Source organism: Coffea arabica, chromosome 2e, assembly GCF_036785885.1.
Source record: "Coffea arabica cultivar ET-39 chromosome 2e, Coffea Arabica ET-39 HiFi, whole genome shotgun sequence".
NCBI lineage: Eukaryota > Viridiplantae > Streptophyta > Magnoliopsida > Gentianales > Rubiaceae > Coffea > Coffea arabica.
The window spans coordinates 30033683-30044233 of NC_092313.1; the positions used below are offsets into that span (position 1 = coordinate 30033683).

Sequence of the window (10551 nt, forward strand, 5' to 3'; positions counted from 1 at the left end):
ATTTCTGGAAGGTTACAACGTGTGAATGTTTTAAAAAAGGGATAATTTCGGAAACCTCCCTTGAGGATTCATGAAATATCACTTAGCTTCCTTGATGTTTTCAAAATCTCACTTAGCACCCCTCGAATTGACATTTTGGTAACATTGTCACCCTTCTAACCAAAAGTAACATTAAAAAATTCATGTTTGAGGAGAGAGATTATTTTAGTGCCTTTACTACCCTTAGGCTATAGAAAAATGAACATTTTACAAACCAAGGAAAAAAAGTACTAAATTGGAACCATCTTAAAAGTGAGGGGATGAAAATTGATAAGATTTTATGTTACAGCCAATAGTCATTTCTATAGTAGAGAGCAGTGTTGTCAAAATCGCGATCCGGATTGTAGGATCGTACGATCCTACGATCCGGATAACCAAAATCGATCCGGATCGTATTCAGAGTCGCAAATTGTATTAATCTACATAGGATCGGTAGGATCGTACGATCGTACGATCCTACAATTTTTTGCAAATTTGTGAAATACGAGACTCCATTTTGCAAGTAAATGAAAATATTTGTGGTAGGTTTGTAATTTATCAAAGAATTGCAGCTTTTAATTGCAATTTTTGCCTCAAAAAGTCAAAAAAGCTCATATTCTTCTCCTCTACTCAGTCATCTGTCGTTGACTCGTTTCTTTATTCTTCATTTCAACCTTCATTTTTCAGTTTTCACTTCTTCTCCACCGCTGCAACTCCAACCAACCAACCTTCATTGTTACAAGAGTGCTTCAGCTCACATAGATTATTGTTTGCTTACTATTGATTGCAATAGCTAAGCATTTCATGCAAGATTGAGTTTCTGATATCTTGAGAACTTTATTTCAGCAGATAACTTTTTCTTCTTCTTAGACAAGGTTGTAAGGTGGCTTTGTGTCCAAGAAGTTCATTCCTTCAGCCGAAAAATATTGGGTGTCACTCGAACTTATGATTTCCTGGCCTTTATTTTTGTTCTTAAGCTAGAAAGGTGCATTAATTGCCCAGATTTTCCTATTTAGACCAGAAAGATGGGCTGCCGTGGACGTATGCTTTTGAACTTTTTGTTAACAAGTTTGAAAAATCTAATTTCTTCTAAATTTTCAGCTCAAATCAACATTTAGCCTGGCTTTTCTCATAGTATTACTTTGCAATGGCTATAATTGTGAAAAGAAAAATGCTATATATTTATTACTTATCAGACAGTAAGTAAAAAATACTATATATTTATGAGTAACTTATTTATTTAATATCTTTTAGAATGTACAAAATGGTATATAAATCTGAAATTCATTAATTTAGTAAATTTAGAAACTTTTGGTGGAATCTTACGATCCTACGATCCGATTCTGTGAAACTAAAATCGATCCTACGTAGGATCCCGATTTTACAAACCTTGGTAGAGAGAGACAGTAAAAGCATATATTTTTTAAACCATTTCAATAAATAAAACCCTCCATAGCATTGAAGGCAATTAGCATGTAAAAATCATGCATTTGAGCCAAAAAAACTCAGCAATAGATGAAATTCAACTTCAATATCATACAGAGAATTTACTCAAAATAAACGGACTTTTTTTATGGGCATGAAATATGAAAATTTTATTATAAAAAACTCAGAATTTGAAAAACTGCAGTTCGGAGTATTAGTTACTTTATTTCTCTTGCGCTCTACATGAATAGGAACAAATAAATAAATAAAGTTGTGAAACACAAAAAAAAAGGAAAAAAAGAACCTGCAACTATTTTTCTCCAAATGCGCTGAATATTTCATTGATTAAATCTTATATTTCATTGACATTTAGAGAAAGAAAAACAAGTTTAGAAAATTTAAATATGAGGGTATTATTGACAATTCATCACCTTTGATATTAGCATATGACCCTACTATCACTTCAAGGGTGTTAAGTGAGATTTTGAAAAGTTCAGGAGAGCTAGGTGATATTTCATACAACCTCAGGGGAGGTTTCTGAAATTATCCCTTTAAAAAAATAATACAATATGTGAAAACGATTCACTAATAGTTTCTCGATAGAGCTTAATTGGCTATACTTGTCAATTTGCTGTTTGAGGCTCCACTTCACATCTATAAATGAATGCAATAATTAGCAGGACATTTATAAATGAATGCGACAACTGTCAAGATGAAAATTATATAACTGTGATGTGTTTGCTGGTTTTATTAAAATAAAAAAATACATAGGACAAAAAAAAGAATTAGAATTATCTTTTACATTGAGTTCATGTCGTTGAAATAACTTGTGCGGTCGATGCATGCTTGTAATATGTGTTAACCTTTATGAATCCCACATAATGTTTGTTTGGCCTGATAAATCATTTTTTATTGTGCTAATATTGCAAACGAGTTTTAGAAATTTTGCTGCAAATTTATCTTCTCAAAATAACTCAACCAATTTGATTGGGATCAAAAAAATTGTGGGCTAAGTTTTTTTGTTCGAATAATCACATAGGTACAAACCAATCCCTAGTGGACTCAAAATTCTAGACTCTTTAAGAGTTTCTAACCAAGCAGTAAATAGCCAAGCATCTAAAAGTCATTTGTAAGCATAAAGTTCCATTCTACACCAAGCAGTAATGGCTGACCCGCAAAGTGCGGATCGGGTCAGTCAAATGGTGAATGGGACGGATACCCGACCCACACCCACCCCTAGTGGCTCGTGCTATTGTAGGTGAACACTACTTTCCGATGACCTGAAAGGGAAAGTTGACTTCATGTAGCATTCAAACCACACGCAGTTGCCATCAGTAAACGCCTCCATTTTTAGTGCACAGCAAAAGAGGCAAACTAATGAGCTGCGCAGGAGGACCCTTCAAAGATGATAGCACAAATGGGCAACGAACAAGCAGCATTACTTGTGGACTTGAAACTATACAATCACACGAGCATTATCTCCACCTTGATCATCAAGTCTTTCACGAATGATCAAAAAAACATGTAAAACTTGCTAAGCTTCTCAAGATATTTTACATAAAAAGTTGAGATTTTACAACCCGGTTTGCACCTACCATCCACACAAACTAAAACCAAGGACTCCGAACAAAGTTAAATTAAAGTTCTTCTTCCCTGGGGAATGGAAAAGGAACTTCTAGTAGACAAACTATCTTTGCTGCATCATACAAGGAGAGTACATGGGGCTTTCCTAACAGCAAGTCAAATCATCTGTGCAAAAGAAATGAGACGCCATAGACCGCACTGTCCAGCAATAAAGAAAGGAGAAAAGGTATATGCAAGAGACAGGGTCCGCCAAGATGAGAATAAAGTCTGGATCAGCCGGTCTGATCATGAAGCTTAAGAATTCAGATGCCCACGGAATTTTCTAAGCCGCTCTCCTATTGGGTTGTCACACTCTTTGCAAGATTTCGGGGCTGGTCAACATTGTGACCTCGTAGAACAGTTAGATGGTAGGCCAACAACTGCAGGGAAAGAGCAGGGAAAGATAATTATCCGCAGAAGTATCAGCTTTTATAGCAATGAGAAACAAAACCGCAATTCTTGAGAAGGTCTACCAACAAAATAAAAGAAATTTTACAGCCTGTACTATAAGCCAAATAGTTATCAAGATGTGTCATAGCTCTTTCCAAAGATGACAAAAACAAAACGAGGAAATCAAAGGTTCAACTGCACAACATAACCAATTGTATATACACTCGCTCAATCAAAAACAATACTCAACCTAAAGTGTTGCAGTAAAATATAGAAGAGTGCAACTATTGGCTCCCTTAGAATCTTTGAGATTGAATTCCCTTTGTAAGACAGTTACCTTAGGGCACGGATAAAATTAACATAGTTGCTGTTGATCATATGGTCTACTTTACCCAGACAAATAAAAATCAAAGACTTGCAGAGCTTGCAGACTTTTCATAGTTCTTGGGCTTAATATTCAAGCTGCTCTGAGAGTTGAAATCATTATTAAATAGTTTAACAATTTGGTACCTAAAAGTTCCTAAAAATAGCAGCATTTAGGTTCCCAGAGTAAAGAAGATCCATACTGCCAAAATCATCCTTCATCCAACTCAATGAATAGTTAACACAAGAAAAGGTTCCCAATAAAAGTGGGCAATTTACCTGCAATGGAATTACATTAAGTACAGGCTGGAGACAGTCTTCAACATGAGGAACTTCAATTACTCGACAAGATCCACCAACTGATACAGATGCAGAATCTCCTTTCGTGCACATAACTATTAGTCGACCTTTCCTAGCATGAAGTTGCTGAATGACTGATTGTTGTTTGCTGCAGCAAAAAGAGATGTTTATGGAATAGATAATAATAAACACGAAACCACTAGTTTATCAAAACATTCAACTAACTGAAACAAGCATCACGAGTAGCAATCACAACAATTGGAAGCTTGTGATCCACTAATGCTAAAGGTCCGTGTTTCATTTCACCTGCAAGAATTCCCTCACTATGCATAAGAGCAACCTCCTTTACTTTCAAGGCGCCTTCTAGAGCTGTTGCATAATTATATCCTCTTCCAAATACAAGAAGTGATTGTTCACTAATGAACAGTTCGGCAAGATCTTTCATTTCCTCATCCAGCTTGAGAACCGCTTTCACTTTGCTGACCGTTTTCAAAAGCATAATATAATAGAATTAGATACCTCAAAAAATATATACTAGAAAGCACACTTTTGTAGGCAGAAAAACTAAAGAATGTTGTAGCTGCAATGCAAGAAACAAGCAAGATGCATACTTGGCAAGTCTAATAGACCATCTATTATTGCTTCTCTCGTTTCATTTGAAATCATGTCTCCTCCAACAGCAAGAGCCAACATTGCCATAACTACAATTTGACTGGTGTATGCCTGTTGATCAAGGCAACAACATAACAAGTCACATAATAGTAAAACCAAAAGAAAAAAGAATAGAAGGAAATAGGCCAAACACAAAGTGCCAATTACTTGCCTTAGTACTCGCCACACCTATTTCACAACCAGCCTTAATATGCACATCGCAGTGGGTTTTCCTAGCAAGCGCACTTCCTACAGTGTTTGTGATTCCAACGCATAATGCACCATTTTCTAAAGCATAATCTAATGCCTGTAAAGTATCAGCAGTTTCACCAGACTGACTGAAAAAAACAGCTGTGTCTTCCCTGTATATTGGCCCCTGCCTATCCACTAAATCACTAGCAACCTCCAGCGTAACCGGAACACCTTTATACAGGAGAAATCAGTGTAAGAATCAATTTACTAGATGTCATCATCCATACAATATAGCAACAGCTAACAACTAGTACCGGTCGATGTATTTGTGCTCCAAATATAGTTCCTCGAACAGCATTTTCTAAATGAACCAGAGCCAACTAGAATTGATCTTGTAAAAGATCCGCTACAGAATGAATACATTTATTTTTCGAATGATTCATATAGTCAAGTGTACCCATTCCAAATTTTAGTCCAATCAAATGATCGGCGGCTGCCAATATATCTCAGGAAGTATGGTCTGGAAGTTGGTCAAAATCTGATATTTATATAGATGCGGTATGTAAAGAGTTTTCGTGTATCCATTGCATTTTGCTTGAGTGATGTTTTCTTTTATGTTGTATATGAATTAAATTTTGGGTTTTTTGATTAATTCGTGGTTTACCTTCATGTGATTTTAAGATTGTATTGTCAGTTTGAGTGGGTTTTTTCAGTATTTACTTTTTGGGATTGGTTGTTAATGTTTGGTGTAAATGATTGATAGATAGTGCTCTTCCAATTGGTGTCAATGATAAATAATGGTATTTCAATTTAAAACTTTTTTGGTAATGTGGGCCTTAAGTTTTGTACTACCTTTATGATTTTAGAGCTTGTGTGATTAATAGTGAAAGTAAGGACAAAATTGGCTATATTTTTATTGATGTTTGATATATTTTTTAAACTTGGATATTCTATAAATGTAGATGTTATCATGGAGATGGATACCATCATCTTCAAATTTTTGTTCTTGTTGTTTCTGGAAGAACACCATGAAAAGCTTTAAGGGTCAAAAAAAGTTGTTGTTGAGTCAATTGTATTATAATTCTCATAGATATCAATTGTTAGTTGTCAGTTTTGCTTGGCTTCCTCTCATTAGCTTCCTCTAATTAGTTTCCCGTATTATGAGTGATTGGAATATTAGAAAATTTATTTCTAATGCTTAGGAGAAAAAAAGAAAATATTCTTTACTGACCACATGAAAGAAGACATTTGAAATTATTTTATAAGAAGTTCGGTGTAATAAAAAAAAATATGATTACCAAGTTCTTAATTATCAAACAGTGAATGCCCATTTCTACTTTTGAACCGACTGCATACTCAACTAGATAATAAAACATCAATGGTTATAGGAAGCATTAAAAAAGAACATGAGAATATTATTCTAATTACTCAAATCATTTGGTAACGCTTTAGTTTTTATTCTAATTACTCATATTATTGAATCAATTGGTAGCATTTTGTTCATATCATTACTGTCATAACCGAAATAAAATGACTCTAATTATTAGACAAAAGGGTACTTTTTTTTTTTTTTTGTCGAAACGATAGGAAATTTCATTATCAAAGGCCATAATACATGTACGAGCAACGGCTCGAAGGAACTGCACAAAAAGTGTTCAGCGAACACTGAGGAAATTTCTTTCCTCATCCACAATTATGCTTAAAGCATCTGCACTCAGTAGTCTACTGTCTAACATATTTTCCTCTCTTTCCAAACCAAAAGAGCACATACAAAATAGTCTCTTCAGACTTAGAATATCCTCCAGCAATGTAGCCATCTTGCTATCTGTTGGTCGTTGCTGTGTAAGCTGTTTCCATAGTTCTTTGTTGCAGAAATTGAGACGTACCTCTCTCCACTGCTGCTGTACAGCTTTGCACAGAACCAATTTTAATGCCAGAGCTTCGTCTAAGATGTTGCTCCCCAAACTTCTCTCTGTCAGCTTCCAATCTGCAATTTTAGTGTTTGCCGCATTCTTTGCTGTGACTCCTATGCCAAAGGCGTTCTGCCCTTGTTTCTTAACTGTTGCCACTTGTATAATTAAGGCCCCTTCATTTCCATTGCTCTGTCCTTGGTGAACATTGGTATGAACTGTTTCTTCTGTACTCTTTTTATCCCCCTACTGATGTTCTACCCCTTGTTCCATCCATTCTTTGTGCGCACGTTCTACTATTCTCAATGGTGCTAATCTAATTGAGTTCTCATATTCCCTCTTGTTCCTATCTTTCCATACCTGCCATAATATATTTGCTGTCAGGCCAATATGCTCCTTCCCTTCCTGTCTAGTTCTTGCTTCTGTAATTCTCATCCACCATCTCTTAAAATCACCCCTCTGATCATTTGCTCCATCCCACTGAATGGGGGCTGATTTCCATACTTCCAGTGCATGTGGACAGTTGAGTAACATATGTTCTATGGTTTCTGGAGCCTCGCCACAGGTTGAGCAAATAGGGTCCCCTACTCCTGTTCGCTTTCTCACTGCCTCCCTGACTGGTACTGCTCGTTTAATACACTTCCAGATGAAGTGCTTGATTTTGTGCTTAATGTTGAGCTTCCATAACATATTCCACATCTGAACCATTTGCTGGCTTCCTTCTGAGGTGCTTGTTTCAGCTCCCTCCAGGTTGCACCTTCTTCTGCTCATGCCTTTCTCCATCAACAATTTGTATCCTCAGTCGACTGTGTAATCCCCTCCAGCTTCTGGTTTCCAGTAGAAACTATCTTCCCTCCCTGATAAGCTTAGAGGGATGCGGAGAATCTGCTCAGCATCTTCTTTGTTGAAATATCTGAAGATAACATTCCTGTTCCATCTCTGCTGGCATATTAGCTCATCAACCATCTTTAGCTCACAGTTACTTGTTCGGCATGTTGACAGCTTCCCCGTGGGTGTCTCAGGTAACCATTTATGGTCCCAGATTTTCGTGTTCCTACCATTTCCAATCCTTCTAATCAGTCCTCCTTCTATTAAGCTCCTTGCTCCCAGTAATCCTTGCCAAATCCATGATGCATTTTTAGGGAGGGTGCATTGTAGTATGGATTCCTGAGGGAAATACTTGGATTTTAAAACCTTACTGACCAGAAGATTTGGGCTGGTTAATATCCTCCATAACTGCTTACCCAGAAGTGCTTTGTTGAAGGCTTCCAGATCCTTAAACCCAAGGCCGCCTATGTTCTTGTGTACTACCATTTTGTCCCAAGAGATCCAGTGCATGTTGTTCCTTCCCTCAGATCCACCCCACCAGAAATTGGACATCATGGTGCTAATGTCTTTGTAGAGTGATCTGGGCAGCTTAAAGCAGGACATAACATACGTAGGCATGGCCATTGCAACTAAGACAAAAGGGTACTTTGATCGCAGCAAATACTAAGACAAAAAAAATATTTACACTTCAAATTGCTTACATTCCACTTGTCCAATGACGGAGCTAAGGGGGGCTGATGGAGTCCATGGCCTCCCCTAACTTTTGAAAATTTTAATTTATAGTGTGTAAATATACGTGTAAAATAAAGTTGGCCCCTCCCCCTAATTTTTTACAATTTTAGTTGTTATTATAAGAGTTTATATATATATATATATTATATTTTTATATGATAATGAATCGCAATCTAATTGATGAAATGTTTTACCTGTATCCCACAAGTCAAAAATACAATATATTTCTTTTTTTTTTTTTTAAGTCAATAGGATTGTCATTGGCGAGATCAAATGAGCAATTATTGGTCTGCGAAGATTGAAAAGCTCAGCCCATCTTGACCGCCGCCTTCTAATTTCCAAGCCACATATATGCAACGACCTGCAAGTCTTCAGCAAAGAGCAAGAAAAGAGTCATGACACAGGACCAAACTGGCTATGATTATATTCATATTTTTTTTTTCTAAGCAATTTATTGATACTTCTAGCGCCATAGCAATTCGTGAAATCTCTCTATCAAATTTCGATTTCATGTTTTTCTGTCCAGAAAAATCGATTATGGAACATCCAGTAGCTCGCGTAAAAAAATTTAAAAGAAAAAAAAACAATTGCTATGCATGTGCCAATGCCTTTTGCAACTTCTGAAAGTTTTCAATAGCGGATTTAAACTTAATTGTTAAAGTGTTAACGAGCCAATTTGAGGCTAGTCAGTTTGACTGATACAAGTATTATTCATCTTAAGTGCACACAATTACACATTTTACTGTCCCTTACACATTAAGCTGCAGACATTGCGAACACAATTGTACTGTCCCTTAAACCTTTATCAACAGTTAAAATCCACACAATTTGTCTGATCAAAATTGTATATTTGTAAAAATCATAGCACTCCAAGAAACGATATTCTTCTTGGACATATCCCCGAACAATCAGATTGCTTAAAGAGTCAATATGAGAAACAATCAGAATTGACCTAATTTCTGCAATAATTATAAATTGAAATACCTTAGTCACAAGTGTCGAGCCTGTGTAATAATAATTACTAAAAAATCCTAGTTACCACCATAATTAATTATAGAACAAATCCAAGTACTGGAGCAGGAACCCTAGGTGTGCAATGGGTTACTTGATTCACCCTATTTCCGAAGAGTGTGCTTGATCCGATATACCAGAATTGTCTATAAAAATATTAAATTTGCGTATAATGGCAAGTAGGGTTGATTCCACAGGGAACGGATAAGAAATTGCTTCTTTCCAAATCAGTAGAACAAAATTGGGGGATATTTAATGGAGTGAAAATGAAAATAAAATAAACAAAATTCAAAAGCTAACTTATCAAGTACAATTTACTAAAAATAGCAATTAATAAAATTCTACCCAAAGGATCAACTGTTCAAGCACGGTCCAATTAAATGATCATCGATGCAAAGATTTTTCATTCATCCGTCACTAGGTTGGTTATAACTATCAACAAGCTCTGACAACCAGTTCTTCCTTACTTTTTCCACATTCAAGGTACGACCATTGACTGCTTCTCTAACCAGAAAACAACCCTAGGTACGACCGTAGGAGTTTAATTATCCAATTGCATTAAAGCTAGAAGAACCCAGTCATAACCAATAAACACGCTAAGAGAGTTCATTTAAACTAGATCCTATGTTTCCCCAACACAAAGCCAATTATGATGGTTGTCACTAGTTGTCAACTAAACAAACAATTACAGATTCAATTTAGTTAACGTGACAGTAGGCTATTAGATTAAATTAAATATCCGGCCGTTGATACTCAATTAATAAAATATCCATGAACAATTAATTCAGGAAACGCATGAATAGTAACGAATTGGAAGAAATAATGAAAATTCGATTAGATCTCACAGATGTTATGGACCGCGCCTTTGCGTCGACCTTTGGGTAGAGGCGAAGTCTAGCCACTCCTCATCATATCAATCTCGCATGGTTTAATCGATATCATCCAATTAATTACCAAGAATTTGGGGGACACGGAATAACGAAGAAACCGAGGAGAAAGTCTCGTTTCACTTTGCTTCGTGTCTGTACTCAAGCAAAATGTATAAGCCCAGGTCTCACAAAAGGCGTACGAAACAAAAGGAACAAAAACGGAAACTTCAAGTCGTCTT

The 10551-nt window shown here is 36.1% G+C and overlaps 1 protein-coding gene across 1 annotated transcript; it reads right to left on the reverse strand.

Moving 5' to 3' along the window:
- Positions 1 to 7670: 7670 nt before the first annotated feature.
- Positions 7671 to 8324, reverse strand: LOC113728928 (uncharacterized mitochondrial protein AtMg00310-like). The gene has a single exon (XM_027253277.1). It carries the CDS (start codon positions 8322 to 8324, stop codon positions 7671 to 7673), a length of 654 nt encoding a protein of 217 aa, XP_027109078.1.
- Positions 8325 to 10551: the final 2227 nt, after the last annotated feature.